General features: G+C 38.0%; 1 protein-coding gene across 2 annotated transcripts in view; it reads left to right on the forward strand.

Moving 5' to 3' along the window:
• The first annotated feature begins 337 nt into the window (after positions 1-337).
• The window catches only part of LOC132063273 (uncharacterized), a 33,823-nt gene continuing 14,448 nt past the window's right edge, over positions 338-19,712 (forward strand). Inside the window, exons 1-7 of one of the 2 annotated variants that reach the window (XM_059455745.1) lie at positions 338-777; positions 3,706-3,837; positions 4,932-5,003; positions 5,542-5,612; positions 5,725-5,824; positions 5,919-6,017; positions 16,345-16,471. In XM_059455745.1, coding sequence (XP_059311728.1) covers positions 619-777; positions 3,706-3,837; positions 4,932-5,003; positions 5,542-5,612; positions 5,725-5,824; positions 5,919-6,017; positions 16,345-16,471 — 760 coding nt within the window. In that variant the 5' untranslated portion in view covers positions 338-618. The remainder of the gene's footprint in view (positions 778-3,705; positions 3,838-4,931; positions 5,004-5,541; positions 5,613-5,724; positions 5,825-5,918; positions 6,018-16,344; positions 16,472-19,712) is intronic. The other variant, XM_059455744.1, reaches the window with a different exon arrangement.

Below are 19,712 nucleotides of genomic sequence, written 5' to 3' on the forward strand. Positions count from 1 at the left end.
ATCAATCTAATTTTATTTCTTACTTATTTTTCAACGAGTCAGAAACAATAACTTAAGATATTTGTCCTTTTTAAGATAAATTATTTTTCCTCCTCCCGACCATGAAAAAAAAATCACGTGGTAATCGACAATTTAAGGTAAGACATTTCTAACATCCCTTATATGAGTTTAAGTTATGTGCACGGTGAGTGTAAAAAGTTTTAGCGCAATGAAACATTGGGGGACAACTGAAATTTGCAGAAACTTAAGGAACCAAAAGTGTAATTGTTGGTTCATATTGCGGTAAAGTAAAAGTGTGGATTGGCACTAAACTCAGCCTCATTGGTTAGGTCGTTGAGACGCTAATAAAAGGAACAGAAAGATGGATAAACTTGTCGGAATTACTGCTACTACTCTCACTTGTTCGCATTCAAAACGATTTTCTGTAGGTCCACCAATCCTTCCTCCTCCACAAGATCTTACATCTGTCTTCACTTTCCTAAAGCCACTCTTCATTCAAACTTCCATATACCTCCTGATTTTCGTCACTGCACTGTTTATATATACTTACTACTACCTGTTGTGTAATTGAGTTCAGTTTGGTGATCTAGTTTTGTGCATTTTGGAGAAAGGGTGATTATGCGATCGATGTCGATACCGAAGGAGCCGGAGCAAGTGATGAAACGGAGAGATGGATCGGTTTTGGGGAAGAAAACGATTCTGAAAAGTGATCATTTTCCAGGTTGCCAGAACAAACGATTGTCTCCTCACATTGACGGTGCTCCTAATTATCGCAAGGTTTTTAACCTTTCTACTACTTTTTCAATTTTGTTTAATTACTGCTTGCGGTAAACACATTCAGTTTATTTCCATACTTTTTTTTTTTTTAATTTTTGGATATTCTAGTTTAATTGACTTATCATGATTGAATTTCTCTAGCAGATTAACTTTCCTACAATTGTGATCATGTTTTCTTTTATTATTACTCACTAATGTAACGCCCAAGTCAAAATCTGTATCCAGCAAATCTCCTAATTATCGCAAAGGTTTTTTTGTACTTGTTCATTTTGTTTACTGATTGCGGTGCCACATACATTTTATTTCCGTACCTTTTTTTCTCTCCATTTTTTGATGTTTTAGACTGTTTGACTTATTATGTTTAAATTTCAGATTAAGTTTCCTTTTATTATGATCATGTTTCCGTTTATTACTCACTAATGTAACGCCCAAGTCAAACTCTGTATCAAGCAAATTTCCTAATTTTTTTTACTGTACAATTTTTTCTAAGTTTTGGTATTCCTGTTGTGGTACATTCTATTGATCATAACTATCAAAAAGTAAGCTAGTTGCAACTATTTGTAGGTGACTTAAACACATCTCTCGTTGATTAGCTAAAGCCCTTTAATTTCTAATGTTCTGCAATGGTTTCGCGTAGGCCATTTTGTATACATCATCTATTGTTGAATCAGAAGGGGAACCTTGGAGCAACGGTAAAGTTGTCTCTTGAGTGGCCTATAAGTCACGGGTTCGAGCCATGGAAGCAGCCACTAATTCTTGCATTAGGGTAGGTATGTCTACATCACACCTCTTGGGGTGAGGCCGTTCCCAGATCCTGCTAACGCGGAATGTTTTGTGTACTGGGATGCCCTTTTTATCTGATGTTGAATCATTGGAAGATTGGGCGAAGTGCAACATTACATAATTCTACGTGTATAAAGAAGATTAAGTACACTTGCTTATGGTTTTTAGCTTTTTGGTGTAACCTACAGGATGTTAAAGATGAAAATAGTATGCTTGACTTTATAGACTCAGTATAGGATAGGATTTTGTATAGGTGGAATCTTCTCTCTTTTGCTTTTTACAGAATGGTTCCGAATTTGTATTTCCCTGGCATTAACTTAGTGCGGAATTTTTGGTTTAATACAATTACTACTTACCAGTACACAATACCACATGTAAAAGTTAAAAAGTATAGCTAATCATTCAGCTCGTTTATTTACTCCTTTTATCTTGTTTTTCTTTTCTTGGCTGGTGATTCGGTTAAAAGCTATGTTGCTCGGACTCGGGTGCGGTTGTCCGATACGGGTGCAGATCTAGAGGTCAGATCCTTCATGATCTAAATTTTAAGACTTGGCGGTACGGATTTAGGCACGGATATGGGTGCGGGGATTCGGCTAAAAATAATTCAAATATCTAGAAATCGAGTCATATGTCTAAATTATGAGACATTATAAAAAAAATTCCGAGAAGCGAATATTGATCAAGAGGAGAATCCTATAATGAGATAAAAGGAAAAAAGGACTAACATAGAAATTTCTATATTCAAGCTATTTCATTTTCTTAAATTTTCACCTTAGCTTTTGTTTTGATTACAAAACTCATTGTATCTGTCCCGAATTTCTATGTCGATTTTGGTCAAAGTACCCAAAATCAGTTGACCAAATCCGGTATGGATCCCACACATATGTCATGTCGATACGGGTGCGGCACCGAAAGTAAAGAGTCCGAGCAACATAGGTTAAAAGTAGTGCACCACATTCTCCTATTCATTCAATATTAAACTCTAAAGGATATTAGAAAGTTGAAATTGAGGAGTTACATAATGTTAGATATTTACTTCCCCTCTTTAGATGCCTTTTTAGTTCTCTCTCTTTTGATATGTAAAGATTTGTATATTAGAATCACCTCCTGCACCCTGAAAGCAAGTGTTAAGTGTCATGGAAGTCTATCTCTCATGATGAAGTGGAATGCCTAGAATTCCACTCTTTATAGGTGAATGTTGTGGAAGCAGCAAAAGACATTGATGGTCAGCAAGCACATTACAGAAACATTCTTTACAAATGAAATATACTATGTCGTTTAAGTGAATTTACTATGCATAGTGGCCTCAAGATTGTGAATTGTGATGCATTAGCTGTATTGTGCATGATTTCTTGAAAAACATTCTGCAGTTGGAGGGGAAAAAGCAAGAGAAAGAAGGATAAAGGTGACAGACAATTATGAGGGGGAGGAATAGAGGAGTTTCTGGAGAATTCAGAATATATTGTCTCAAATGGAAACAATGTTATTATATTTTGTTTAACTTTGGGAACACATAGAGTATTGACTTGTATTGCTAGTTGGAGGACTCTCCTTCTGAAGAAATTTTTTGTATTGCGACAATGGAGTGATTGATAGTTGTAGTTGAGAGGACGAAGATATAATACATGATCTAAAAGATAATGATACATCAGGGCCGTATACTGGAACTTCATGCTGATCTCGACTTGTTTAAGCTATTGTTAGTGCACATTATGTTGCGTTGTTGTTGGTGGGTGGTGGGCGGTCAAAGCAACTTGTATGCTCATGGCATCAAGCTGATTTCTTTGATCTTGGATGGTTATGTTGGAGAGATAACCTGTCTATTTAAAGGGACATACTTCTCTGCGACCTTCAGTCTAGGTGATTTCATTTTATGCATGCCTAAAATGTGATGTGCAATTTTTTTTCTTGGAAAAAAAGATGCCAGGTTTACTTACATTTTGGTCCTTATAATAGTACTAAAAATACATGCATAGATGGTCTCTTATTTTACAATGCTTTTGTGATGACTATCCATATTATTGGACAATTTAATTATACAAATTTAAATCCTTGGTTTATCTATTAGCGACGAGGGTTGCGAGTTCATGATTATGTTTTGCCATTTACATATCTTGCCCTCCCTGACTAAAGAATTTGCATTAGGCCGACTCTTTGCATGTTCATGGTGTTGCTATTCCAACAGTTGAAGGCATCCAAAATGTTCTCGACCATATTGGAGCTCAACTGAGTGGAAAGAAGACTCACATTCTCTGGTTTAATCTTCGTGAGGAACCGGTAATAGTTCTTCTTTACTTTTTTGTATCTGCATTTCATTGTATTTCTTCTGCACTTCTGTTTTATTTTATCGTTTTCTTATAAACGGTCATTATTTCATTAATAACTGTAGTATAGTTTTGTAAAGAAATTTCTAGGACTTTTAATAGATTCTTTTTATGAATTAAACATATAGAATAATCTTATAGACAATGTTTGCATGTTGTGTCACACCTTTACATCTCATTATTTGCATTCCACACATCATAAAATATATAGTTCCAGATCCAGAATTTCTTTTGTTGCTCATTGAGCCTCGAGTGCACAAATTTTATCACATTGTTTTTAATTAAATAAAAGACCATCATCTCTCTCGTCTGTCTTTTCCTGAACCCCCCTCCCTCTTCCCTCTCTCTCTCTCTCCCCCCCCCCATCTTCCTTTCTCTTTCCTTTCTTCTGCTGCAACCTTTTCCTTCTTTGCTGTCTTTCTTTTTTTGGGGGCAAGTTTGATGAAAGACTTTCCGTGTATACAGGCTTCATTCAAAAGAGTATAGACACTTATCTATTCTGTAGTTTTTTCTATTTCGTGCATTGGGTTGAATTATTAAAATAAGTGCTATTACCTGTCTTTAGATAGCCCATGGATTTTTTGTTTTAAGTGAACTTGTTTAGATAATAGGGCAAACTTATACTTGTTACCATTCTCAAAAAAAAAAAAAAAAAGGAATGCAAACTTATTTGCGTTGAGACGTAGTTTTATTTATTTCTTGAGAGAGAGGACCAGTCCTGATTAAATTGTGTGACGTTATGTTCTTTGATTAATTACCTGAGATGCTACAATTGATATCCATCTTCATGAAGTATCTGAAGGTGTAAATGTCTGTGTTAGTATTTGAATGAGAGATCATATAGAAAAGGAAAAATTTGAAACAGATTGGAAGTTGAACATTGGTACAGTCATTTGGTATGCTTGATCTCTCTAATGGCGGAACTAGATAAAACATGTAGTGATGTCTGTGTTTCTTTCAGGATATAAACTTTTTGATCAAAGATGCTGCAAGATTTCGATTCCTGAAAACTTTATCATGATTGTTTCTTTTCTAATCATTGAACAGGTGATATATATTAATGGACGCCCGTTTGTCTTGCGTGAAGTAGAAAGGCCCTTCTCTAATCTCGAATATACGGTGAGTCATGGTTGGGATTGATTTTTCATTTTGACATATTGTCGCCGAAATTATTTTATTTTATCAAATGATCATATTGATTCCGTGAGATTAGGACATTGTACACTTGTCAGGATTTATCAAAATAATATATTACATATATCTACACTTGCAAGTTAAACACTTCTGCTCATGGCATCAATGAGATATCATAAGATACATTAATTGGACATTTTACTTACTTCCTGTGCTTAATGTAGCATTGGTTTTAGGACTTTTGTGTAGCACTTGGGGGCATTCTTCGTTTCAGAAATTTATGAAAAGTTAGTAATATAAACATATTACAACAATATACAGGATGATCCTAGTGCTTCTTATTATGGATAAAACCATTCTTCTGGCAAGGCATTTATTGATTTCCACACTCATCTTGTGTATACTTGCAACTTTCTATATCTGGCATTTGTTAGGTTCTAATGCAAGTTTCTAACTTTCATATTTTTCCAAATCTATCTGTTGAAATTCTTCTTGATATGAACTTAAATTTTGTATTAAATAGGGAATTAATAGGAAAAGAGTGGAGCAAATGGAGGATCGCTTGAAAGAAGATGTTCTGCTAGAAGCTGCAAGGTTATTGTTTGCTCTAATTTTATTGTTCGTGAACGAAGAATATCATAGGTTTTCACTAAATTCATGGTGCTCACGTGATCAAAAATTTTATCTTCTATTTGATAAACAACAGATATGGAAATAAGATCCTTGTAACTGATGAGCTTCCTGATGGTCAGATGGTGGATCAATGGGAACCAGTAACATATGATTCTGTGAAAACACCCTTACAGGTTTCAAGAGTTTACGAAAGCTTTGTTGAAGTTGGCATCAGAAAAGATTGTATTGATTGCTCATTTTCATTTTGACTATCTCCCTCTAAGTTAGGTGTACGAGGAACTGCAATCAAAAGAGTACCTTGTCGAATATGAACGTGTTCCTATTACAGACGAAAAATCACCTAAAGAGCTGGATTTTGATATTCTTGTGAGTATTTGTATCTTTATTTGGCTTTGGCTTTGATTCCAATTTTTATGTTGAAGATACTTGCTTGTCATCACGAAGACATTGGAGGTTCCTCTTTTTTTTTTTTTTTATTCTTGGTAACATGTTGTAGGTTACGTTGGAACACAAAACAGTACATGGGTTGTACTGAAACCATCGGAATATAGTTTTTCTAACAGAACTTGATAGATTTATCCTCTGGGTAGATCTGGTTACACCAAAAAGAAAAAAGCTTAATACAGTTAAGTTTGATCTCCTGCATTGTGTTGCTGCTGTTCTCAAAGCATCTTATGAAAACTTTCCATCTGCTTATGTCATCTGTATAACCAATCAATTTTTCTAGTTGTCCAGGCTAATTATTGATTTCCATAGTATCTAGTTATCATCTTCCTCTTCTTTAAATTTTCATGTGTGAGCAAATATCACGATAGAAATATGGTCAATTTGTTAGTTTATCATTTTATAGGCTGCATTAACACTGAATTTTCCACTACTTGTGATTTAGCTTTTGAGTTCCTGTGAAGTCATCCAGTTGTTTGTAGAACTCAGCCTTCTACTTATCTCCCAATAGTTTCGATGTATCAATTCCCAACCTTGAAGGGTGGAGAGCTATAGATCTCTGTTGGTGATGAGCTAGAGCATATATGTCAGAGAATAGTCCTTTAAAGGGTTGGTCCTGTTACCATTTATGATTGAAACTTTCTTTAGAGCTGGCCATAAGAAAAGACTAACTACATAAGTTGAGTTCACTTTTAGAATATCTGTCTTCCCATTTTGGCCTTGATTACTTGCTCCTAAGCTTTGAGGGTCTTGAGAGAATAACCACTTCAACTTGAGGGCTTTCTGTGATTCAAATTTCTAATTTAATCCACCTTGAAACTTACCATCTTCCCACTTGACCAAGTTAATGATCCTGATTTTTATTATTCCAAACAAATATCTATGATAATATAGTTTTTTTAAGTTGATTTTGATGGCCAAATCTTGAAAGTTAGACCATAAAAGTTTATGAAAACTTTGGTCTTGTATAACCAATCAATTTTTTGTGAATTATTGATTTTAGTATCTAGTTATCATCTTTCTGAAATCCAAATATCACGATAGAAATTGGTCAATTTGTTAGTTCAAAGGTTGAGGGACTTGTGATTTAGCTCCCAGGTTTGAGCCCTCCATCATGCGAACTAAGCCTGGTAGTTAAATGCAGAAGGGTGGAGAGGCAGACCTATTATCCCCGAGTTTTGAAGGTTGCGGTTGGTCCTAAGGGTTGGTCCCATATGAATTTCTCTCTTATAAGAAAAGGTCATTTTGAATATCTGTCCCCATTTATGTGATGCACTTTCCTCTTTAGTCTGTCCTAAAGAGAATGATACCTTTCTGGATTCAGAAACTAATTTAACTTTAAACTTACCATTTTACCGTTAATGATATGATTTATAGCCAAACAAATATCTATGATAGAATTCCAAATCTAATTGATTTACTCCACAAACTAAGTATATCAAATGCTGGCCATGATGTATGGAGATTGGGGTGGGGAATAGAAGTGTGTTCTCCGCTAAATCTTATTACGAAACGCCTCGGAATAGGGAGGAGGGACTTTCCATATAGATCGATTTGGATTCCAAAAGTATCGAGAATGGTGTGTTTCTTCACTTGGCTAGCAGTCTGAGGGATGATTTTGATGACGGAAAATCTGAGAAAGATGGTACTTATTTTGGTGCTTTATGTGCAAGGTTTCGGGTGAAGATGTCGACCGTCTCCTAATGCATTGTCCGATAGCAGTCGATATTATGGTGGAAATGCTTACATGGTTTGCTATATTTGGGGTGATGCCAAGCACGGTGAAGGTAATGGCCAGTTGGAGTTATGGTAGTAGGATAAGACGCAGGGCATGTCAGCTAGCGCCACTAACTCTTGTGTGTGTTGTTTGGAGGGAACGAAATAGGAGAGCTTTCGAGGGTGTAGAGATGAACTTTGTTCAGTTAAAGAGTAGTATTTTATCCCTTTTTTCCTTTTGGTGCACCCATAAGTTTCCTTTATCTATAGAAGATTGAGTATGTTTCGTAGAAAACCATCTATGTTTCGTAGAAAACCTTCTCCTTTTGTAGGTGTTCTACATTTGAAGTATACTTCTTGTATACGAGCGTATTTTCGTCATACGTTAATACTATTTATTACTTTATCTAAAAGAATATCTATGGCTTGTTTTAAACCACAAGTTTCACAAGTCTGTCTTTTTTTCTTAAATTCCGCTCCAGTCAAAGTGCATCACATAAATTTGGACAGACAGAGAAATGAAGTAAACTAAGGACACCAACGTGTAATTCCTCCTAACTGTTCCAAGAGAAATTAATTTATTAAAAGGGTAGGAGTCAAAGGAGGAGGACAAAGAAGACATAAAGTAATCAAAGCTCAAAATTCAAGTCTTCTCACTGGAGGTCAATAAATGATGTCCCCTGTTATAATTACAAAATTTGACCATAAATTTTTTTCTTGAAGTACTGTTGTCATTTGCAATCAACGTTTAATTATGTGACAGTTATTTTTTCTGCATTTTAGTATGTTCCTTTCAAGGGTTTTGGTCAAATATTGCAATAGGTATTGGTCAGTTGAATTTGAAAATCAATCTGGGACACTTAAACTCCAAGGGATATTGAAAATAAGAATTCCTTTAGGTGATTTCTGCTGAAAGAATATAATTTATCAATAGAAGAAGGGGACAAAGGAGTAGGATCAGACTTTACTTTCTTATTGCTGCTGATTTTATAAAACTTACCTTTTTGCAAAAAAAAAAAAAAAAAAAAAAAAAAAAAAAAAAGAAGAAGAAAGAAACAAAGGAGGAGGATCAGGTGTCTTCAATAGAAAATTTAAAAGATTGTAAAACAGAAAAAACCTAAATGGGAAGTGAGTGTACCCTTTTGAGTCCTATTAATGCTATTCCAGTGCTTTGCACGATTGCCATTCTAAGAATATTCTTTCCCTAACTATTGGTGGACGTGTACTTTTGTCTTCAGAAATTGCAGTGTTTTGCTTAATGCACCGACTAAGGTTCATTGCCCAGGCCATAATGACTTCTACTGACCTTCCTCTTCTTCCAGTTTGGCCACGAGACGTAGTCAAAAAAATCCTTTCTTCTTTGTTATGGTTGACTCTATTTACATTCAGAAACTGCAAGAGTCAACCATACTCCATTAATCCCCAAATCCACGATTGACCCTAAATACTTCTGAGTGATGGTTGGCTCTATTTACCTATTCCACATCTTCGACAAGGAGGCTGCAAGAGCTCTTTATACCGGACAGAGGTGGATACGGGAGAAGTATCTAAGGGTGGGGAATTGGCCGTGATCTCACGGTACGAGGAATATAGGAGAAGGAAATGGATGTTATCACTGGAAGAAATTCATGCAAAATATAGTTTAGGAGTATTAAGTTTTTTCTTGATGGAAGTACATCTGAACTGCTGCAAAAAAAAGTATATGACTTGAACTGGGACTTGAATACCTGTCACAGGAATCCTCACAAGGTAGGATGAATTCCCACAGTTTAAATCCCTTGAGCTTTTGTAGGGTGGTGGAACTCTAGAGCTTTCTGTTGCATGAACACCTATTTTTTTTCACACCCTTTGTGGTGTATTTATATGTATCCCTGAATCCAACTAGGGTTTAGATTGTGTATTATCTCTTGGGTTTGAATTAATAATGAGCTAGCACTTCTAATAGTTAGCACCCTTTATAGGTGGACCAGTCCTAAATCTGACAGCTCACACATAAAGGAGTGCTTAAGTTTCACCAAGCCAATGTCTAGTTCTTAACCCAAAGATGTTTTTTAGGACAAGTAACTGTTTTCATGTGCAAGAGGAGGGGGGAGGGGGATATGTGTATCTCTTTTACTGCTCATTGGCCCCCCATGGCATATACATGTTTGGAATTTATTGGGTAAAGCCAAATAGAGCGCTGCTTCGCGGATGGAAGTACAAAAACGGATAGAAAAAAGCACGCGATGCAACTCCTTAAGCGCTCATGTGGACAATATTGAATGAGAGAAATATATAAGGCCTTGAAGAAGTCAACTCGAATTTAGATATTAGTGGAAGATTGTTGTACTGATTCCTTCTTTTTGGAGCATCCATCCTATTCCAATTTGTAATGATGATTAGCTTCTATTTGTGGAAGAAGATGTGGTCGTATAAGTTCTAATTATCGTCTTAAATACTCCTTGTAGGCTGAGTTTTCTATCATATTAATACCAGATCTTACATTTGTTACAAAAAGGACAGTTATAGTATTAAAGTATTCTTCTTCTTTATTGTTGCTTTTCTAAAGCATTTATGATTTACATTCCTCCAACTTATTCATGTCTTCTAGTGTAAACATTTCACTCAAGGTAGGAGACAGGAAGAAAGTTAGTTTTTGGGGACTTAAACGGTGTGAGGACAATTTTTTGAAGGATGAATTTTAGAGTTTGCACATAATTTCTTGCCAAGAGACTTGACAATCCAACAAATTAGAGGGACACATGGTGGAGAGACTTTTTTGTATTTGAGATTTAGAAGGGAGTTCCATGATTGGGAGGTGGCTGAGTTCGAAAAACTGATGGCTTTACACCATTGGCAAGGTTCTCCGGTTGATAAACCCGATGCTTTTTGGTGGGATTTGGGGATTAATGGAGCTTTCTCTGTCATGTCTTTTTATGAGAAATTTTTGTTTAAGGAGGAGGTTACTTTTACATATGGCACAATATGGATACCAAAGGTGCCGAGGAAGGAGTGCTTTTTCACATGGCTTAGGTACTGGAGGGGTAATATTGACGGCGAAAAATCTTAGAAAGCGGAAGGTTGTTTGTGTCAGCTGGTGTTACATGTGCAAGGAGGCGGGCGAGAACGGGGATCATCTTCTTCTACATTGTGGTCTAACCATGAGGTTATGGTGGGATAATGCTTAGTTGGTTTGGAACCTCATGGGCAATGCCAAAATACTGTGAAAGAGTTGATGTTCTGTTGGAGGAGCGGGAAAAAGAGGAGAAGATGCAGGGCGGGAAATGTGGTTCCTCTAGCGTTAATGTAGATTGTTTGGAGTGAGAAATAGGAGAGCTCTTGAGGGGTAGAGTCGAGTTTTGATCAGTTACGGAGTAGTCTCCAGTCCCTTGTTTACTTTTGGTGCACTCATAAAGCTTCTTGTTGTATAGAAGATTGGGTGGAGTTTGTAGAGAATCATATCGTTTTGTAGATTCTTTACCCTTTGGTATATCCCTTGTATACGGCCAGTTTTTTGGCCATGTTTATGAATGAAAATACACTTACTTGATCGTAACAGGGCAAAAATAATTGTTTTCGTATATATATAACTTTTGAATCCCCTTGTAGTGGCAAAGGTTGTTAAAAAATTGCTTTTGGTCATATGTTTAAATTTTTTGAATCCCCTTTTTAAAATTCCATGCTCCTCCACTGCCCAGAAGCTGTCCTTAAAATTCTATTTCTAGGTGCCTTTTTTGCCCATACAGCTGCATGAGGGGAAGTCTTTGAGTTTCACAGTTGACATAGCATGGCAAAGATTTAACTGTAAAAGTACCTGGCGGAACTCCCTCACAGTTCGAGGAATGTCACCCTCTTGCTGGATCTGAATAGCATGAATATTATTTGGAAGACCTGTGCTTCCTCCACCTTCTCATCATTTTTAAGTCCCAACTCTTATTGTTGACTCCACATTGACCTCACCTCAATAGTCAAGTAATTCTTTTTTAGTATATCTTTAGGAGGGTGGTTACGGTAATCTGCCCAATTTTGGCACGGTATTGACAATTTTGGCACTTTATTATAAGTTCCAAATGACTGGACCACTTTTGGGTTTAATTTTCAGAAAACAAGTGAGGGAAGGTTTCTAGATTGCAAATTAAAACAAGGGATTTAATGAATTCATGTTTTCCATATGACCAACAACAACATACCCAGTGTAATCCCACAATTGAGGTGTGGGGAGGGTAGTGTGTATGCAACCTTACCCCTACCTTGTGAAGGTAAAGAGACTGTTTCCCATAGACCCTCGGCTCAAGTATGGAAAGAAAATACAATAGTGAAGAAGCAATGCTGAAAATAATGGAGAAGAGAACAATAGCAACAATTAATAATACAATAACCGAAGTAAAGGAAACAACGGATAACAATAAAATCGAAGAATAAGCTAGTAGTAGAGGAATACTATACTGATAAGGGAAACTAGACTATGCTCGACTACCTACTTTCTACCCTAATCCTCGACCTTCATATCTTCGGGCAACGTCCTCGGTAAGCTGCAGGTGTGTCATGTCCTGTCTAATCATCTCTCCTAGCATGACCGCACATCCATCTCAACATTCTCATTTGCGCTGTTTTCATATTCTGGACGTGCGAGTTCTTGACCGGCCAACACTCCGCCCCACACAACATAGTTGGTTTGATAAGCACTTAATAGAAATTACCTTTAAGTTTCCATTTTACCAAAAAAAAAAAAAAGTAAATAAATAAATAAAAGGAAGAAAAGGAAAGGAATGCAATGTTGTTTTATAATCTAGGATGTCTTTAATTTTGTGTAACTGGAGGGAGGGACTCTTGCTAACTTGTGCTTTAGTATTGATTCTTTGTTTGTCTTAGATTAACCGTTCACTAGCGTATATTTGCTTTACTGGCTTTGGTGAGGGATGGTAGACTAGGGTCATGTTCTCGGTTGGGGACGGGGGCTAGGGTTGGGGGGGCGAAAGGGGTTGAGGGAGCTTCTAGGTTGAGAGTAGGGTCTTGGAATATTGGGACGTTATCGGGAAAGTCCATAGAGTTAGTTATTAGTTAAGATTCTTAAGAAGAGGAGGATTAATATTGCTTGCGTCCAAGAGACTAAATGGGTAGGACCTAAAGCTAAGGATGTGGACGAGTACAAGCTTTGGTTCTCGGGTAAGTCGAGGTATAGGAATGGGTTAGGGATCTTAGTAGATAGTGAGCTTAGAGATCAGGTGGTAGAGGTTAGGAGGATCAATGACAGGATGATGGCGATTAAGTTGGTCGTTGGAGGGTTCACCTTGAACATTATTAGTGCTTACGCGCCGCAAGCGGGTTGGGACGAGGAGGAAAAAAGGCGCTTTTGGGTGGACTTGGACGAAGTGGTGGTAAGTATACTGCCCTGCGAGAGTTATTCATGGAGGAGATTTCGATAGGCACGTTGGGTGCGTTTCGCGGGGCTATGACGAAGTGTATGGAGGATTTGGCTTCGGGGACAGGAATGGTGGAGGAGTCTCACTCGTGGGTTTCGCAAAGGCTTTTGGATTGGTGGTAGCCAACTCGAGTTTTCCGAAGAAGGAGGAGCATTTGGTAACCTTCGTAGCTCGGCGAACTGTAACGCGATGGACTTTTGCTCTTAGAAAAGATGATAAAGGCCTCTGTGGGAAGTACTGAGGTCATCCGAGTGAGAATCTTACGACCCAACATAAGCTATTGGTGATGGATTTGGAGATAAGGAGTAAGAAGAAGAAGAGGGTTGTGGATGACCGAACGAGGATTAGGTGGGGGAGTTTGACTTTGTCTAGTGCCCTAGAGATGGGGGAAGTTGATGGCTATGGGAGCGTGGGATAGTAAGGGGGATGCGAGCAGTATGTGGGATAGGACGGCCAGTTGCATTAGGGAAGCAGCTAGAGAGGTATTGGGGGTCTCGAAGGCATTTGTGGTGGGCCTTGGGAGATTGGTGGTGGAATGGAGAGTCAAGGAAGGTGGAAGCAAAGAAAGCGAGGTATATGTGAAGTTGGTAGATAGCAAAGACGATGAAGAGAAGCGGACGAACAGGGAAAAGTATAAGATTGCGAGAAAGGAGGCGAAGTTGGCAGTTTCGGCGACAAAAACGGCAGCCTTTGAACGCCTTTATGCAGAACTAGAGGACAGAGGTGGGGATAAGAAGAGGCTGAGGTGGCGCGGCGAGAGAGAGAGAGAGGCACGCGACTTGGATCAAGTGAAGTGCGTCGGGGACGAGGATGGCCAAGTGTTGGTACGGAAGCCCACGTTAGACGAGAGATGGCGGTCATACTTTCATAAACTCTTGAACGAAGAAGGGGACAGAGACATTGTGTTGGGAGATTTGGAGCACTCTGATAGGCGTCGCGACTTTGGATATTGTAGGAGTATAAAGGTTGAGGAGGTTAAGGGAGCGGTTCGTAGGATGCGCAGGGGAAGAGCGACCGGACCTGACGAGATTCCTGGGGAATTTTGGAAGAGTGCGGGCGGGGGTAGGCTTGGAGTAGGCCGGGGTTGTTTAATGTCATTTTCAAGACGGCGAAGATCTTGAGGAATGGAGGTGGAGTATAATGATTCCTTTGTACAAGAACAAGGGCGACATTCAAAGCTGCAAAAGAATTATAGAGGTATCAAGCTGCTAAGTCACACTATGAAAGTATGGGAAAGGGTGGTGGAAATGAGGGTGAGGAGAGGTGTGTCTATTTCAGAGAGCCAGTTTGGATTCATGCTGGGGCACTTGACTACAGAAGCCATGCATATTATAAGGAGATTGGTGGAGCAGTATAGGGAGCGGAAGAGGGACTTGCACATGGTATTCATTGACCTAGAAAAGGCCTACGACAAAGCGCTAAGAGAGGTCCTATGGAGATGCTTGGAGGCTAAAGGTGTACCTGTGGTGTACATTAGAGCGATAAAGGACATGTATGATGGAGCTAAGACCAGGGTAAGGACGGTAGGAGGAGACTCGGAGCACTTCCTGTTCGATGGGGTTGCGTCGGGGATCGGCTCTTAGCCGTTTCTGTTCGCCTTGGTGATGGATGAATTGTCGCGACAAATGCAAGGTGAGGTGCCTTGGTGTATGTTGTTCGCGGATGACATAGTCCTGATTGACGAGACTCGCAGCGGAGTTAACGATAAGCTGGAGGGCTGGAGACAGGCGTTGGAGTCTAAAGGATTTAAATTGAGTAGGACCAAGACAGAATACTTGGAGTGCAGGTTCAGTGGCGTACCGCATGAGGCTGACGAGGAAGTGAGGCTTGGTACCCAGGCCATTCAAAAGAAAGGAAGTTTTAAGTATCTTGGGTCTATTATACAGGGAGATGGGGATATCGACGAAGATGTTTCACATCGTACTGGTGTAGGGTGGATGAAATGGAGGCTCGCCTCCGGGAGTCTTTGTGTGACAAGAAAGTGCCACCAAAACTTAAAGGCAAGTTTTACAAAGTGGTGGTTAGACCGACTTTATTGTACGGGACGGAGTGTTGGCCAGTCAAGAACTTTTATGTTCAGAAGATGGAAGTTGCGGAAATGCGAATGCTGCGATGGATGTGTGGGCACACTAGGAGGGATAGAATTAGGAATGAAGATATTCGGGACAAGGTGGGAGTGGCATCGGTGGAGGACAAGATGCGGGAAGCGAGGCTGAGATGGTTTGGGCATGTGAAGAGGAGAGGCACAGAGGCTCCAGTGCGGAGGTGTGAGAGGTTGGCTATGGACGGTTTCAGGAGAGGTAGAGGGAGGCCAAAGAAGTATTGGGGAGAGGTGATTAGACAGGATATGACACAGTTTCAGCTTACCGAGGACATGACCTTAGATAGGAGGTTGTGGAGGACTCAGATTAGGATAGAAGGCTAGGTTGCTTATCCTTTCACCGTAGTAGTTGTAGTTTTGCTCGTTCGTTTATTGCCATTTGATTTCTGCATTTGATTTCTGCTTATATTTGTTGGGCCTTTGTACTTTGATTATCTTATTTATCTATGGTAGTTAATGCTCCTTTCTACCATGACTTCCTCGCTTTTGTTATTCCCCGTTTTCATATTATTTTTGATATGCTTGGCCCTATCTGACCTTTTGTCTTGTTTTTCTCTTGTTTTCCTCTCTTGAGCCGAGGGTCTTTCGGAAACAGCCGCCCTACCTTTCAAGGTGGGGGTTAGGTCTGCGTACACTCTACCCTCTCCAGACCCCACATGGTGGGATTCTACTGGGCTTGTTGTTGTTGTTGTTGTCGGAGGGAGGGAGCTAGCTGGTTATCTTTTACCTTTAAAGTTAACCCTTCATGTTTCTGTTAGAGCATAGCAGCTGTCTTGACTCATCAAGCAGACTTCTCTTGCGTATATTGACAGGATATGGTTGTTTAACTTTTTTCTTTTTTAAGCAAGTAGTCTAAAAATGGATGGCAGGCATTTATTTATGACCACATTTATGCTCTTAAAATAGTGCTTTGTTTAAATAAATATTCCTGTTTCAAAGTGGAGGCACTCTTCTAAAACATTTCCATTGATTTGATTTGAACATATGGTTTTGTCTTACTCCTGTTTTTCTGGCTCCTTTTGATCCTTAGGTTCTTAGAATTTCTCAAGCTGATGTGAAGACACAGATTATATTTAATTGTCAAATGGGACGTGGGCGAACAACCACAGGAATGGTGATTGCTACATTGGTGTACCTTAATCGAATAGGGGCTTCTGGTAATTCTTATTTTCTCTCATGTCAGACCTGGCATTTCCCTTAAATGTCCAATTTTGAAATATTTTCTGCCCTAAGATACATAGTGCTAGAAAATATAAATGGGCTCTCTCACAGAGAGGTAAACTAAATTGTTAGGGAGCTGACAAAATCGAAAAGACTTTCTTGGCCGTTTAATGGTAAGAGATTATGCCATCTTTTTATTCACTGCAGTTTCACCACATACGTCTGGTATTTCATTCTGAACATTATACTATTATAGGGTTTAGCTGGGCAATGCCTAGGACAACTACTGAGCTCCTAAAATGTTGGTACTTGAAAGGGCTGGGGATGGACAAGCAAAAGAGATGGAATACAATGCCTGTCACCATCTGGTGGATCATCTGGAAAGAAAGGAATACAAGAAAATTTGAGAGCAAAAAGGAATCTGTTATCAGCATTAAGAACAGATGCATTTCTTTATTGTTTTATTGGTGTAAGATGGCAATTGCAAATGATGTAGAGGCCCTGATAGACTTTTGAGCTCATTAGACAACCTGCAACGAGGCTTTCCTATGTAAATACCTTGCAGCAGTTTTGGTGCTCTTTAATGCAATACTTTTACCAATAAAAAAAGAAAAAAGAAAAAAGAGAGTCTCCCAACTGAATTGGTTAAATATATCTAGCCTTTGCAGATTGAATGGGAGTTGATGTACCATCAAAACATCTTCGCTTCCTTTCTGTCCAGATACACCCAAAATCTCTCTTGCTCCTTGTTCTAGGGTTCTGTTTTATTAAGCCTTTTTAGTTGAAGGACCTTCTTTTTTTCCTTTTTGGAAATAGTGACCTGGACTTCATTTGTTCAGAGAAGGGATTCAATAGCTTACTTTGATTTTTTTGATCAAGTAATAATTTTCTTATAAGTAGGGCAGAAAAAGAGCCTGTATACAAGTATACCAAGAGAGAAGAGAAAATGACTTTTCCAGAATAGTCACTGGAATGGCAGAATCAATGTTAACAGGAGGAATTCAATACCCAAACTTTAATACCATGAAGAAAAAGATGACAAAGAATCTTTTAAGGAATAGCGACGGAAATTTAATGCTTAGCTGAGGGACTCAATATACAAATTCTGATACGTGAAGAAAAAGGAAGAGAAGACTCTTCCAGAATAATGAAGTTCAATGTTTAGAGGAGACTCGATTCCTAAACTCTGATACCATGACAAAAAAGAATAGTAGAAGACTTTCTGGTATGATAATCGGAAATTCAATTCTCACTGGGATGCACCGCCTAGAGCTCTATCTCATGAAGCAAAAAAAAAGAGAGAAAGTTTGGGATATATTTTACTTAAAAAGTCACCCGAAAGATGCCAAAATCGTGTAGATGATGCCAGAAGGATCTCCAAAGAGAGACACAAAGCCATTGAAAGGGTCACTGGGAATAAGTGTAGTGTCGTTGAAGCGATCATATAAAAAGACAAGAACGCTTTTTGAAGTATGAGCCTGGGAAGCCACAAAGTAAAAAGTTAAAAGACCAAAATGCCCATCAAAAGTTAAACGACCTCTTTACCATTTAGGAAATTTTTATTCTAATTTTTTCTGGACAAAGATGCAAATGTTCATTTTAGTAAAGATAATAAAAAAAAAAAAAAAAAAAAAAAATGTGCGACCCATTGATATGCTTTAATGCTTAGCTTTAAGTTAGACTTTCGATTTTCCCGGGAACATTTTATCTAAGCCTGAGGCAAATCCTCTAAAACATGACCATAGTAAATAAATACAGAAGTAATTGAAATTTATTACAATACTTAAAATACAAATAAATGCCATGTGCATTTAAAACTCAACATACTAACCAAAGGTCTCTTCGTGAATCTGAAACCTGAAGAACTTGAAGAGTTTACATTAATACAATAACAGAAATTACGTAATTGATTTTTCTTTAATGGTTACATTAACCAAACTTCTCTTCTTTAAGTTTAAACAGATGAATTGGAAGAGTTGCAATTGATAAAACAATATATATCATTCTCCATTTAGTGTATTCATTCTAATTGGATTACTCTATGTATAATGGATTGTGGTACCAACTGACAAGCCGTCGGCATTGATGTGTATATTGATATCAGAATTATGAGATTAATCTACATGCTTATGATATACTGGCCGTATTCATCTGTTTTGAAGATTCTCCTATTTACAACAATCTGCATGATGTGGATATATATCATTCCCTTTTAGGAGAGCATGGTATATGTCTCTGTGTGCTCACTGCTCTAATCTACTATATCCTGGAGTACCTCAATTTTGGGGGAAGGTTCATCCCACTATTTTGTCTATAAATATTTAGTTTGTTATTATTTAATCATATTGTCTCCTCATTTTTCCATATGCTATGTACGTACAAAGCTCAGGAACTCACCTCCTCAATTTGCTCACCGTTGATGAGAATTTCCCTTGATGGTAATAGCTATATATAGTTGACTATGGTGTGTTTTATGTAGGATTTTCATTTTAGTTGATTAGTTCTCAAGGCATTATCTTTAGCTGATTGGACCGGCTATAGAGATGATCAATATGTAGATTGATGTTGCTAATTTCATATATTCCTATAGAAGTTAGTTATCTGATTCTAATTTATGCGGAAAACAAAAGGGGGAACATATTTAGTACTCCAGATCGACATGAATATTACTTTTCTTTGAATCCATATCACCCAAACATTATACGGAGTAACAAGAATCGATTAAATTTTTAGCAAGGTTGATTTAATTGGCCGTAAATATCACATGCACGTTTCTCTTTTTTCTTATAAGAACGTTTATTTTGGAGCTTCATACTCTGTTAAGAGACACACGTGCAACATACGTGCTCAGAAACTAATCTATATCAAAATTGTGGAGACTTTAATACCATATGAAAATAGACAAGAAGAAAAGAGAACTTGCTTGAATTGGTTAAGAAAGACCTACAATATGCTTCTTATATACTACATGAAATAGGAAGAGTTAGTCGTGAGGAAAAAGTACCTAAAATTCCGAAATTCACAGTTGTGAAAGAATGAGAAAGAATATTCTATACTACTAACTTAAACGCAGAGAATGAATCTAGACTACTTTCGCATATAATTGCATTAATTCTCTTGACTTTTAACAGCTTCCATGCAGGGATTTTTCCCATCATAATAAAAGTTTGATTTCATAGAAAGAAAAAACATAAGCAGGCTCCAGTCACACTTTTTCTTTAACTGTGACAGCATTGA

The sequence above is a fragment of the Lycium ferocissimum genome, chromosome 7, assembly GCF_029784015.1.
Source record: "Lycium ferocissimum isolate CSIRO_LF1 chromosome 7, AGI_CSIRO_Lferr_CH_V1, whole genome shotgun sequence".
NCBI lineage: Eukaryota > Viridiplantae > Streptophyta > Magnoliopsida > Solanales > Solanaceae > Lycium > Lycium ferocissimum.